Source organism: Terrapene carolina, unplaced genomic scaffold (assembly GCF_002925995.2).
Source record: "Terrapene carolina triunguis isolate 2854851 unplaced genomic scaffold, T_m_triunguis-2.0 Scaffold261, whole genome shotgun sequence".
NCBI classification, from domain to species: Eukaryota; Metazoa; Chordata; order Testudines; family Emydidae; genus Terrapene; species Terrapene triunguis.
Window position 1 is genome coordinate 1,495,874 of NW_020664612.1, and position 14,618 is coordinate 1,510,491.

General features: G+C 40.1%; 1 protein-coding gene across 2 annotated transcripts in view; it reads left to right on the top strand.

Moving 5' to 3' along the window:
- Positions 1-14,618, top strand: part of CPT1A (carnitine palmitoyltransferase 1A) — a 71,708-nt gene that overhangs the window by 47,066 nt on the left and 10,024 nt on the right. For both annotated transcript variants that reach the window (XM_026657660.2, XM_026657661.2), the window contains exons 10-15: positions 2,166-2,361; positions 3,818-4,006; positions 5,068-5,173; positions 9,537-9,653; positions 10,530-10,694; positions 11,994-12,128. In XM_026657660.2, coding sequence (XP_026513445.1) covers positions 2,166-2,361; positions 3,818-4,006; positions 5,068-5,173; positions 9,537-9,653; positions 10,530-10,694; positions 11,994-12,128 — 908 coding nt within the window. The remainder of the gene's footprint in view (positions 1-2,165; positions 2,362-3,817; positions 4,007-5,067; positions 5,174-9,536; positions 9,654-10,529; positions 10,695-11,993; positions 12,129-14,618) is intronic.

The following is a 14,618-nucleotide window of genomic DNA, read 5'->3' on the forward strand; positions in this document are numbered from 1 at the left end:
CTTCCCTTCTGGCTGTGCTGCCTCTCCTTGCTCCCTCTGTTGGGGAGAGGGTCTGTGTCCCACCTCTCCCTCTCTATACCCGTTTATAAGCCGACCCCCTTCTCTGGTGCTTCCCTTTTTTACTAAAAAAATTCGGCTTATGAACAAGTATATACGGTACTTCTGTTCAGGACAAAACCAAAGAAACTGGATTCAGAAGCAGATAGCTTTTTGTTTTAAAACAAAAGTCTTAACAAAAACAGGCCAATTCTCCTCTTTGGAGCAATTTGTTAGGAGTATTTAAGCCATCAAGAATCCTCAGTCAGAAAAGTGAATACTTGGTTGAATCTTCTCAGAACCAATGGAAATGGTACTCACACCAGTAGTTGTTAGTTCTCACTTGGAGCCAGGATGTCCCTGACTAAGGCATAGAAGGAAGGGAAAGGAAAAAGAAGCCTTCCAAGGGGAAGGACCTCCAAAAGGTCCAGGGACTACAGAGACTGCTCTTTTTGTCTGCTTCTGGGGTACATGTTGCCCCAAAATGAGCAAGGAGGAAAGCAAGACTAAGGCACTGCTCCCTCCTTTATATCCCTCTCACTGGCCTGAAGAGTGGTCTGGGCATAGAGAGGCTTGGAGGAATAGTCTCTGACCTGTAGGCAAGTTCAGTGTATGTACTCTAATTACTTGGAATACTCTGAAAAGAAATAGGCCTTGATACTGAAAATGTAGGAATGCTGCATGTAACTGGTTCATACACTTTCTGTGCATTGAGCTTTGCAGAATTATGATATAAAATTGACATACTGTTATTGTAACAAATTACAGTTAAAGTAAATTCTGTACATTTGAAAACCACTACAGTTGCACCCTAATTTTTCTGCTGCTCCAGGCAGCAAACTTAAAGTATTTTATATGAAAATCTTCTGTCATCTTCATAAAATAATTAATCACTTTCCCTTAATCATTGTTTCATGTCCTGTTTGTTCTTTTCAGTTTCAGCATGTTTTTCATTTTTCTGTTAAAAATAGGAATTTTATGTTTTAAAAATATATATTTCACTTCCACACTGCCAGTGATGAAACCTTAATTATCTCAATACAGTATCCATTAAATAGTTCTTATTTTAATTTTTTCTCTTACAACTAAATATAATATATTATGACAACAGTGAACTGTTTATATTAGACCTCAGAGATGGAAAAGACCAGTGAGATCATCTGGTCAGTCCACCCTCGCTACCATAGGAAACCCATGCAATTTTCTTCAGACATTTACAGATGTACAGAAATAACATTCTTCTAGTAATAGAACAAATGTTTAGAGACAGTTACTTATGTAATATGTTAATCTTTTCATACTTTTTAGGCACCTAAATCTATATTTAGGCACCTAAATAAGTGGTCTCTTCATGAGAGGTGTGGAGCACCTGAAATTCTTATTGAAATAGTGGAAGCTGGGGGCAATTGGAACCACTGGAAAAGCAGGGTCCTGATTTTCAGTCAAGAGGTGTGGTCCCTTTGTAAAGGCACAAAGGAGCCATAAAACTAGTGAATTGTGGCCAGATAAGAATCCCCGAATATAGAGTTGAATCCCTGAGTGTCAGAATGTTCCTTACGTCACTACCCTTTTCATAGCCCCCGTCTGAGGGATATGGCGGTAGCATTGCTGCCCTCCACCTATTCCCAGCTGCCAGAACAGATGTGATTGTGGGCCACAGGCATAAGTTAGGGCAGCCCTGAGGTTGCTTTAACTTGTGGCTGATGCCAACTAGCTGAAGAGCCTGGGTGATGTAAAGCCACTTTTACGCCCATCCTTCCTGCACTGACTTCCTGGCCATATCACAGAACTGGAACTCAGGTCACTTTCTTAGTTGCTTAACATTGGCACCCAAGTTAGAAAGTGTTTGCATTATGTATATATGAAATTATTATAAAATTTAGGGTTTTTGTTTGGCTATTTTGTATAGCAGTATTTTCTTGCTAAATTTCAGATAATATAATGGGTCGCCAATGTTATAAATCAAATGAAAATGTGGGATTTAATATTTTGTAAACAAGTATGCTTAGACACAATGGTATTTTATGGTAAGCATATGCCCTTTAGAGTTAAACATTCGGTATCGGATTGTTTGCATCCTAACATCACATGACCTAAGGTTGCTTTCAAACCTTTGATTCCGATTTTAGACACTATCCAGCACATGAAGGACAGCAGACACATTGTCGTGTATCATAAGGGCCGTTATTTCAAAGTCTGGCTATATCATGATGGTAGACTGTTGAAGCCTCGGGAAATTGAACAGCAGATGCAAAGAATTCTAGATGACAGTTCAGAACCTCAGGCTGGAGAAGAGAAGTTAGCAGCTCTTACTGCAGGAGATAGGTATGAATTTTTTTAAACAGTAACTTTTCTGATATTTTAAGACCGTTGTTTAAAGATGCCAGGCTCAGAGCCAGCTTCTGAACCTTACTGTCTGCGGTTAGTTGATTATTCCATAATCTGTGCTGTTGCATATCACTGTAATGTGAAACAACGTTGAACCCTTTCTGGTTTGAGTTAGAAGTTAGAAGTAACTTGGCAGTGATCAGTCACCTTCATGCACACCTTCTGCCTATTTGTAGTTTGAGAAGCTTGCTTTAATTATGAAACAAAAGTGAATCAATAAGTGTTTAATTGAACAATATTTGATGGCTAATGAACATTTGTATAATCTGTTTTCTGGGGCATTACCACACCTACTAAAATTATCAAATTTTAAAATCAAGACACTTCGTCAGATTCTGCTGTTACACTAGTGTAAATCCAGAATATCTCCCTTAACTTTAGTGGTGTTACTCCAACCTAATTTATGCATATCTAATTGAGAAAGTAGAATCTGACTGTCTTGACTGAATTTATCCCTGTTACTATTTCACTGAATTCAGTAGCCTTACACCAGAGATCGATTTGTCCCCTTGTTTCTGATTTGGAAAACAAATACATGAAAGCACAATGGTTCCTTATTTTTACACTGTTCACTTCCTTTTTCAGGTTTTTGGTTTCAAATGCACATCTTAATGGAAAAATGTAATGTATGTTAAATGTACAATTCAATAGCATAGTATATAAACTTTTTTTTGGAGACTACAGTCTTATTTATATTATAACACTCATTTTGGGTAGCTATATTATATAAATTATACAAATACACACACACACACAAATATATATATGAGCAATTGTACATGTTTGACTCCAAAATTCTAGCCATCTGCATACAAGAGAAGTGAGTTACAGTTCTTGGACTCGGACTTCAGGATTCAGACCTTTATAAGTTAATATCTCAGACATAACCATTTCATTAGCATAGTTTTAAGCTAAATGTGAGGATCTATCCAGGTTTACACATCGGTCTCCTTTATCATAGCATTTGAGCACCCGTAGATTGGTTTTGTGACCTTGTATATCTAATTTCTAGTGTGTATGTGACTTTCCACAGAGGTACATCAAAAAGTTGTGCTTTGTTAGGCTGTAAATGTGCAAAATGTATAGTGTGCATTTTGTGTACCAGACACATGTTTAATTCCTGAAAACCAAATTTCCTGCCTGTGTACTACTACTTGAGTTGGCCTCTGATGGTAGTAATTCCTTTTTCATCCAGGACTCTGATTCAAGAATATCTGTAGCAATATCCTCACCTGTTACTGCTAGTATAAATTCATTAGGCACAGGGTGAAAGCCAAAGGACATTTAAATCTGTTAAAAAGTAAGATTGCCCTATAGAATCATACTGTGCTCTTAAAGGTAGTAAAACACTGACCAATTTACATATGACCATAAATTGAAATTCTTGCTGCAGAGTACCCTGGGCTAAGGCTCGTCAGGCCTATTTTGGACGCGGAAAGAACAAGCAGTCTTTGGATGCTGTGGAAAAAGCAGCTTTCTTTGTGACTTTGGATGAAACTGAGCAGGGCTACAGGGAAGAGGATCCAGTGACTTCAATGGATACATATGCAAAGTCTCTTCTGCATGGCAGTTGTTACGACAGGTACAGCAATGAGCAGGTGGGAACAGTGCCTCATAGTCACAATGAGCAGGTGGCTATCAGCCAGGATGGTGTCCCTATCCTTTGTTTTCCAGAAGCTGGGAATGGGTGACGGGATGGATCACTTGATGATTACCTGTTCTGTTCATTCCATCAGGGGTACCTGACATTGACCACTGTCAGAAGACAGGATACTGGGCTAGATGGACCTTTGATCTGAGCCAATATGGCCATTCTTATGTTCTTAGGTGGGAACAGTGCCACTTAGTCACATTACTTTACTGAAGAGGATTCTGGTTCATGTGTAATGTAGTGTGGTGTTTACCTTTTGTGTGTATCCTTTAAATTGCACTGCATACTCTTGTGGGTTTTGGTCATCTGGCAATCAACTCATCATTTATTATTTTACCAGAGTGGTGTTTTTGTTCAATCTGCTACTTAAATCAGTCACTTTTTTCCCCATGTTTCTTAAGCATCATATGTACCTGTGTCTTACATTTCATAATTCACAGCCAGTTGTAGTGTCATAGTCATGCTGAAGTTCGTGAGTAACCACAATAAGCAACATTTAAGTTTGTGATGATGTTTGGCCCCCAAGAAAACTTTAAAATTTCAGGTTTTCGTTTAGTTAAAAATAAATGCACTTGTCTATTTGAAAACTTAGAAATTTTCAATATCTGGATTTTTCAAACAGAAGTAAAATGGTTAAGTGCCTTTATTTATTATTACATAGTTTTTAAATACAAATCCTAATATACAGTTGTAAATTATAATCTAGCATTGCCAAATTCACTTGACAGGCAAAATTCACAGAAGACATCAGCTTGTTTAACTCTATTCACTTTGGAGTTGCACCTGTTTTTGCTTCTAGTGCATTTGGCCCAGTGAATTTATAGGCTGGTTATTTCTGTAGCATGTTTTTAAATCTTTTCTCTTCTATTCGTCACCTGGAATTATGTGCTGGTATATCTAATTGAAAGAGAGATTCAACGAGGTGTCACTTTGAATGAAAACTTTTAAACATACAAAAAAAAATCTCCATTTTTTTTTTTTTTTTTTTTTAGGTGGTTTGACAAAACATTCACTCTTGTAGTGTTCAAGAATGGCAAAATGGGCCTGAATACAGAGCATTCTTGGGCAGATGCTCCTATTGTTGGACACCTTTGGGAGGTGAGTGTTTCTATAGCTAACAAAGTAAGGTAATGGAAAGGATTATCTCATCTTGGTTGGTTCTGTTTTGTGAATCCTCAGGCTAAAGTTTGTTTAAAGCTATGCTTACTAAGAAAGTTGTGTGTCTGATATGTGAGTTCATAGTATTTCATGTGGGTACGCATGTGCTCCATATGCCTGAGACCAGAAAATTTTTCCAAGCAGTGTCCGTTGATTTGCCCCTGCACCTCTGCTCTCCTCATGCTTTGCACCAAGAGTATAAGGGATAGGGTGGACCTACTGCCTCTCCACTTCCTTCTTACTGCCATACGGCCTGTGTCAGAACCTCCCAGGGTCTGGAGTGTCTCCTTTTTTCTAGACTTCAAACATATAAATATTTCAAAGTTTTATCTTTAGTGATAGTGTTTAGTTGTATTAATTTAGTTAGTTAGATTCTCCCCCTTCCTCCCTGGGTACCCGTCTGCCTCCTGGTACAGAAATTAGATTATGCCCAGAGCACTGGGCTTCAAAACTGTGTCCTTTGCCCTCACTCTTTCTTGGTCAGAAATGACCACCAGTGCTGCCTTAAAGAAGCACATATCTCCACGAGGTGCAATATCTGTCGCTCCATCCCTAGCGGAACCTGACAGGTGTTGCAATTCCACCTTAAAAAGCAGTTCATGGAAAAGGTTATTTGGACCCAATCAGACTTGGGCTGGGAGAGACACCTTCTCCCTTTCTCCTGTACATCATCCAGAGTCAGCAAGGAGCATGACAGAGGATGCAAAAGTCACAATACCCTGGACCTTCCACCTGAATCACCTCAACCCAACCTTCCCTCTTCTCCCCCCGCCAATAGATATTTTTGATGGGATGATTGGTGAACCACTGTTGATGCCATTTTCATCCAATCCTTGCATATACTTGGTCATCTAGCACTCTTTTCCCACAGCTGGAGTGTAATAACAGACAAGAGAGTGCTGAATGTCATCCATTCCAGCTATATCATCACATTTCTCTCCGTACCCTCTTCAAAATCTCCTTCCCTATACCTCTTCAGGGACCATTCTCATGAGGAGATTCTCCTCCAGGGTGTAGTATCCCTCCTCCAATGGGGAGTGATCGAGTAGATGCCTCTTCAACATCAAGGAAAGGGTTTCTATTTCTAGTAGTAGTAGCAGCACAGTTCAGACATAGTGGCTTTGCTATTGTCCTATATTTAGACGACTGGCTTTTTGCGGGACGGGTGTGCTTAGAAGCCGTTGCATCAGCCTCATCACTGCTTCATCTGTTATCCCTAGGAGTCTATGTAAACATGGAAAAGTCTATCCTGATAAAAAAGCAGATTATAGAATTTATAGGAACAAGTCTAGACTCAATTAGGGCAAGGGCTTATCTCACGCCATGAACAACTTGATAGATCATATCATGCACAACCCTTGAACATTGGTTCAGATTTCCCTTTTTCTCTTGGGGTGTATAGTGTCCTGTTCTTCTGTCATGCCATTTGTCAGACTCCACCTACATTGCCTGTGGGCTTGGCTCCAAATAGTGTGTATATATACCAAGCAAGCATAACGTGAACATCAGAGTGAGGGCCTCACTAACTTGATGGAAAAATCCTGGACAAGTCTCTGTGGGTTCCTTTCCTATCCCTTACACCCAACAAGACGATAATTCTGGATGCTTCTCTGCTAGGCTGGGGAGCCTATGTGGACAGTAACGTGGTGCTGGACACTTGGATGAAATCAGAATGCATATAAATCTCCTGGAACTCTGGGCAGTCTGAGAGACTTGCAAAGCATTTCTACCATTCATCCAGTCTCACCATTTATTCATAGTGTCAGAAAATATTTCATACTGTCAGAAAATATAACAATCATATTCTACATAAACAACCAGGGAGGAGCGAGATCCATTCCCCTGGGTATAGAAGCAGTCACCTTATGGAACTGATTTTATCAAACAACGTAGCATGCTATCAGCAGCGTACCGTCCAGGAATCCAGAATTCACTGGTAGGCAGCCTCAGCAGGTATTTCACCATCAATCGCAAGTGAGAGCTACACAGTTCACTAGTGAACAGCATTTTCACTTGTGGGGAAACCCCACTTGGGACCTGTTTGCTTCTAAGGCAAATAGGAAATGCAGCACATTACTCCAGGGGAGCTCAGGGAAAGCACTGCAGAGGCGATGTTCTTCTACGGCTTTGGACAGATCACTTCAGCTATGCTCTTCCCTCCCATTCCGCTACTAACTCAGGTTCTACAGATGATTCGACTGGACAGGGCATAAGTCATCCTCAATGCCCCCAAGTGGCCTGGAGAATTCTGGTTTCCAAGTCTATTGCAAAAGTTGTCCCATCCACCTGTCAGCATTTGGTCCTCTCAGATCTCTTGACTCAGGAGAATGGCAGTCAAATATCCAAACCCGGATGCGCTTCATCTCACAGCTTGGTATGTGGATGGCATCAAACCTAGAACATACTCTCTGTGCAGAGTAAGAGGCGATCGGGGCGCTGGCGTGGACCAGCAGACACTGCTTGCAACAATTTTCAGGTCTCAATGTGCTTCCCTACATTGGAATACAGATAGGGACCACACACCTCGAAGAACTCAAGTTACAAAGGTAGATAACTTCCCGTTATCTTAATTTGCACATGTAGTTGTGCACAAAGGTTTATTTGGTTTATAATCTGTGACATGCATTTCACTTAACTTGTGTGCATATTTCTGAAGTTCTTACTTTTTGTGCTTTATATGAAATTGTGATTGTGAAGAATTTGAGGAAGCATACTATCAAGGCTGAACACTCTTCTAAACCATTCTTTGACAGGGCTGCAGATTGACATGTTCAGGTTGTTCATTGTTATGTATACTTTCAGTGAGTGGAGTGAAGAAGTGCCCCCCCCCCTTTTTTTTAAATGCCCATCTGTTTCTCTGTCTCCTGGCCCTGCTATTTTATTTCATTGTCAACACAGTTCATTGCCCCAAAACATTGCTTGATCTTTTCACCTTTTAGAGTTTAAGCATATATCCACCCTTATTTACTCTAACAGCTCTCAAAACCAGTACAAAAAGGGTAAATTGGTTGCTTTGGAGACCATTTCAACTTTATTTTACATTTGTCTGTTATACATTTGTCCAAAGTGATTTGTCTTTTTCATACATTTTTGGTATTAGCTAGTAGTTTTTAATATTTCAGCAGGGAATATCCACATCTAAAAGCCTAGTAGTCTTTCTGTCGTCCCTAATTAGAAATTGCAAAGGGATTCTGGGACTGAGATTGCCCCCAAGAGTCTAATTCTGACTAGCTTTTCTATTCAATCACTAGAGAGGAAAAATTCTTCTAATTCTTGTTTTAGGGAAGCCCTGACTATTATTTGTTTATCTCCTTTCCTTAATATAGGTGCTTTTAGGGTGTGGAAACAACTTCTTGCTAGTATCTTAGAAGCCCAAGAATAAATTGAATTTGGTTTAATTTTCTAAAGGATTAACTACTGCTAGCTGATTATACCTAAAGATATAGTAAATTAATTATTAGATTCTAAGTACCAGTTGTGTACCAAGTGGTTGGCATGTTCTATCTGTCCAATGGAGAAACTCAATAAGAAGCAAAAGGTTGAAGGTATACATGGAATAACAGGTTTGCTACAAAGATGCCCTGTTCTGTACTCAGTGTGTGCTACCACTGTGTTGACCAGATATCAAATATCAACTTGGACTCATGTTGAGAAGGAGAATATAGACATCAGTGGGAGAGTCACTTTCTTCTCTAGTCTAGTTTACTGTACTGCTGCTGCTGAGACCTACACAAATTTATGGAAAAGGTCTTTATTGCATTTGTGGTAAGACATACTGTGGAACTCCCATTTTTACAGTAAAACTGTTTCTGTTCATTTAAGAAATCAAATATTTCTACCATGAATACTAGCAGTCTATAAAAAGTGCTTACAATAAACATAAAAAAACAAGAGGCAGCATTCATGTATTTATTATCTAGATATTTTTACAAGTCTTTATCTTATAAATCAAGAGGCAGCTTATCTAGAATCAGGCTAATATCCCAATAGCTCAGTCTCTGCTTTTGTTAATGCAAGGTTCTGGTTTAAAGTAAACAAATCCATTGTGGTGGCACTTTAAGAAAACTCCTGCACCAGAGCTGCACGCCTGGTCTAAATATTAGAGAGAGAAATTGAATGTTCAGTGCATTAATGAACATATGTCTGCAGATACTGTTTTGCGTTCTGAATCTAGTAATTAATATTTCTGTAGGTTGAAAATGGAATTGTTAGCCTAACTCCAAAATGAAATGCATTTTAACTCTATAACCTGAAACTCTTTATTGTACAATACATGTAGTTACATATGTCTTGTTCTTTGCAGAATGTTATGTCTTCTGATTGCCTTCAACTGGGCTATACAGAGGATGGTCATTGCAAAGGAGACATCAATCAAAATATTCCTTTCCCCACCAGACTACAGTGGGAAATCCCTGAAGAAGTGAGTGCAAAACCGCAGCTAAGTTCTTGAGTTCATTTTACTTCTCTTAGTCAGTAGTTACCTTACAGAGAAGATAACTTGCCCCTCTATGCTTCAGTTCATTTGAGCCTTTTCAGAGGTTCAATTATATGTGTTTCACATGAGGAGCCTTGGAATAAGAGACAACCACAGCAGTTGGGTTTCTTAAACTGAGAGGACTTTTAATAAAGGCCTTCCTTCAAAAATGTTCAATTTTTTGCCCAGATTACTAGTAGGACCTTAACTAGGTTGCACTTGCTAATTTGTGCATACCAGCATTGAAAAATGGCCATCCATAATTTTTCAAAGATTTAACAGCAGCACTCTAGTGTCACTAAGATTTCATTATTTCATTCAACTTATGCTCCAGAGCACTTGTTTGCTATGTAATATAAGCAATTGTCCATTTATAGCTTACCTAAAATACATGTTGTTATACAGTAACCGTTCATTTTTAATTACTCACTAATGCATAAAACTGTGAATGTAAGTCAGTTGAATAGGGGTGTCTGCAGAAAATGGAGTATATTCCCTTCTTTCCTTTCCTGTATTTTATGTGGGGCCCGAGGAACCAGAAGGCTTTATAAATGTAATCATATAATACTATTTAAGCTCTAGTCACTTAGAAAACATTTCAGAATATGAAAATCAGAACAATTTTGCTGGATTCCTGGAAGCATATGGGAGTTTAAATAGCTTTCTGGTCAGATTTTTTTTAGCTATTTATTTAAGGCGGGGGGCAGAATATATTATTTAGCTATAAATAAAATATAAGAATGAGCTTTTTATCGTTTTCTTAAAGAAACAGTGCAATTTTGTATTATGTATGTATTTTAAAAAATGTGTTGCTGTTCTTAGTGCCAAGAAGTGATTGAGAGGTCCCTGTGCACTGCGAAATCTCTAGCAGATGATGTGGACTTCTGTTCTTTTCCCTTTGATGCTTTTGGGAAAGGGTTAATCAAGAAAGCCAAAATAAGCCCTGATGCCTTTGTGCAACTTTCCCTTCAGCTTGCTCACTATCGGGTAAGAACCAACAGCATCTGGTTACTTACAGAATGTCATAAAAATGGATATAATAAAGCTGTACCATGGCTAAAAATATACAGACATCTAAGATGCTTAGGCTTCAATCCAACTTCTACTAAAGTCAGTGGAGACACTCCCTTTGACTTCAGTGGGAGTTAGATCAGGCTCTAAATGGCCTGCTAGCTGGAAATTCATGATTCCGAAGGTCATTTTTATGAGAGACACACACACACACACACACACACACACACACACACACACACACACACACACACACACACACACACACACACACACATTGTTTGCTGCTTAATTAGTGATCTATTTACAGAAGTCCTGCACTTAAAGGAAATGGATTTGATTATCTAGTAGGTATTTTTTCATATGTAACATCTGTTATCCTAAACCATACAAATTTACTTTAACGTTTTTTAATCATATATGTTTGGTTACTCCAATAGTGTTCATAGATATTTGGACTGTGGTTTTCTTTCCTCTTTGGTTAATCCTCCGTCTGTAGTATGCTTTTAGACTCATTTCTGTGACAGAAAGATTCCCCATTCCTATTGTCGACTTCGCTTGGTAGCTTTTCTCAGTTTAAGGTATTTGCACTCCATTTTTCTGATGCTGTTGTAGATGGAATCTCTTTTTAACATGATCATAGAAATTTAGATTTTCTCACTACTGCAGCCAATTTTCTCATCCTGAATTCTGAAAGTATCCATGAATGCCCCTTGTCAGGCAACCACCCTGAGCAATAGTTCATGTCATTATTACTTGCAGCCTTCATTAGAAGGAGTAACTGGCTTGCACACCTGTCCTGACTTGTATTTTAACCAGAAAGCTGCTGATACATATTAATTGGTGATGTGTAACTTCCTTGGTAAATTTTAAAATCAGTGCATGGGCTGTAATGTGCCCAAGTACAGTAATATGTAGGAACCTTTCCATTGACTGTTCAAATGGGCTTTGGATCAGGCCCTGTCAAGCTATAGAGGATTATGAAGGAAAAAAATGTGTGGGATAGTTTTTGTTAGGCTTTTGGTTGCTTTTATCAGAAATTTTGGGAAGTAGTTGTTGAGCCAGTTTTGTTTTCATAGACTTTAGGATACAGACTGTGTTTCAAGTTTTAGGATGAATGGATAAATACTTTAGTTTGGTCAATTTAATTTATGGTGTGATTTTTTTTTTTTTTTATTATTATTATTAGTTTCTGTATGCTTGCCTTGATCTGCTGCTTTATAACACCAGGTTTAGTCTGAGTAGATTTTTCAATCTTTGTTTTTTGTCTCCAAGGACATGGGAAAATTTTGTTTAACATATGAAGCCTCTATGACCCGCCTGTTTAGAGAAGGCAGGACAGAAACAGTGCGCTCATGTACTACTGAATCGTGCAATTACGTTCGAGCCATGGAAGATCCAACCCAAAATGTAAGTTCATTGCAGCAATTCATGATAAATTCTCATCAATTTTGTGTACATATATAGGTATCTGGTAATAAAACACAGACTTCCTGTGACAGTACACTAGATTGCTTTACTGCATTGTCTACCAACCCAGAAATAACATTAACTATACAAATAAACCCCATAATAGGCAGGGCTTTGGAGCAGAGCACGGAGATGAAGCGCAGACCAGTAGGTTTTTGCCTGGAGCCGGAGCGGAGCAATTCAAAAATTTGATTGCTCCAAATCCCTGATAAAATGGTTTTAATTGCTTAGGAACTACTATATCTTTCTTTCCTTAATGAGGAATAAATATCTAAGTTTGGATCTACACTGCAAAGTTTTGTATGCATAGCTATGTTGGTCAGGGGGTTGAAAAAACAGTACCCTCTATCTGACATAGCTATGCCAGTAAAACCCTCAGTGTAGACACAGCTATGCCGAAAGAGTGCTTCTGTCAGCATAGCTAAGGTTTGGGGATGTGGTGGTGTTATGCCAACAGAAAAACTCCTTCTGTTGGCATTTACTGCATATACAATAGGGGACTCTGCCTGCATAGCTACACCAGCAAAGCATTTGTAGTATAGACAAGGCTTAAATGCAGACTAGTGATGATCTGTACTTCTCTATCATTGCAGCAGGATTTCAGAATTGTTACACAAAAAGAGAACCGCAGTAACTAAAAAACAAAAAGTGACCCTTTTCTTTGCAACTCAAGATTTTCACAAATATAAATCAATTATCATTTTTAAGCGAAAATGTGTTCTCTTCTTAGAAGGAGAAACTGAGCAAATTAATGCTATTGCAAGGTAATTTTCTGTTATGCAAAGTACTGTGCTAGCTGTGTTTGTGTTTTACTTTAAGGAATAAATATTTGGTAGTGGTTGTAATCAGTGATGAGCTGCCAAAATTTTAACAACCGGTTCCATATAAAAAGTTCTGATTTAAGGGATGTGCCACAGTATGTATTTTTTGGTACCTTTCTCCATAAGAAGTGGCAATGCATTGAGTCATTGGGAGTCATACTTAACAATAAAAAATACGTCCGTATTTTCCCGGGACAGCGATTTAAGAACCAAAAAGCCTGACCTGTCCGGGAAAATACGGATGTATGTTAACCCTACCTAAAGTTCTTTTTTAAAAAGATGGGCCTGAACTAGAAATGAGCTCCGTTTCACATGTGTGGGTCCCTGCCACTCCCTGGGGGTGGTGTGCACATGTGTGGGTCCCAGCTGCTCCCTGCCCCCTCATTGAAGCAGGTGTGCAGGGTTACTGCCCTGGGAATTGCAGGGCACCAGTGGACGTGGGGCCAGCTGCAAACGGGCGTTGGGCAGGGCTAGCTGGAGGCAGGGGGTGCAGGGCTGGCTGCGGGCAGGGCAGGGGCTGGCTGGAGACAGGGGGATGTGGGGCTGGCTTCGGGCAGGGCCGTAGGGGGGTGCGGCAGGGGCAGGCTGCAGGCAGGGCAGGGGGTTCGGCAGGGGCTGGCTGCGGGCAGGGTGGCGGGTACTCACGGGGAGAGCGGCTCGGAGCAGCCCGAGCAGCAGGATGCAGCCCAGGCCCAGCAGAGCAGCCGGGGACCCACCAGGCAGCAGCGGGAGCCCCACCAGGCAGCAGCGGGAGCCCCACCAGGCAGCAGCGGGAGCCCCAGGGCCAGCGGTTGGGGGAGCAGCAGCAGCAACAGGGCCCGTGCCCAGGGCCAGGCGGCGGCCCACATGGCTCCCACAGCCAGTGCCCCCGGCGGCCAGAGGAGGAATTATATCACTTCCTGGCCGGAGCCCATCAAAGCCGCAGCGCCCCCTTGCAGGGAAGCGGGTTAACAACCGGTTCTAAAACTGCTTCAAAATTTAACGACCGGTTCGCGCGAACTGGTGCGAACTGGCTTCAGCTCACCACTGGTTGTAATAGTATGAATGCTGACAAGGGAACACAAACATTTCTGGATGACATCCTCTGATAATACCAATAATACACTCTAGCTAACATAGACATAGAAGAAAATATTGAACTGTAGTGTGGCTCTTAACTATTTAATCTAAAAGCTTCCTTCCTTACCCCTCAGTATTTCTGCTAGTCTGTTGCAAATAACTGCAAAGTCACAAATGTAGCATTATGACCTCACTGTGAGACTGAGCAAGAGAACTCCGGGCCTTGTTATGGGTAAAAGCTTGGGGGGGAGGGAAGGTTGTGTGGCTTTTTTACACAGATGTTTAATAAGTAAATGTCATGGGAAAACCTAAACAGTTAAAAGGTAAATGGAATACAGTCTAAGTAAAAGTTTTCTTGACTGTGAATATCTCTTTAAGTGAAGCAGATTGTTCTGCTGCTGCACAGTTGGTAGGGTAAAGTCCTGTTTTACAGCTGTGCAGTGCAGGTCAATGTCTTGTGAACAAACTGTATTAAGATAACAGAAAACATGTTCATTTTACGCAAGAATTGCCCACTTATTGCTCAGTCCACCAATGTGAAAGGTGGAAG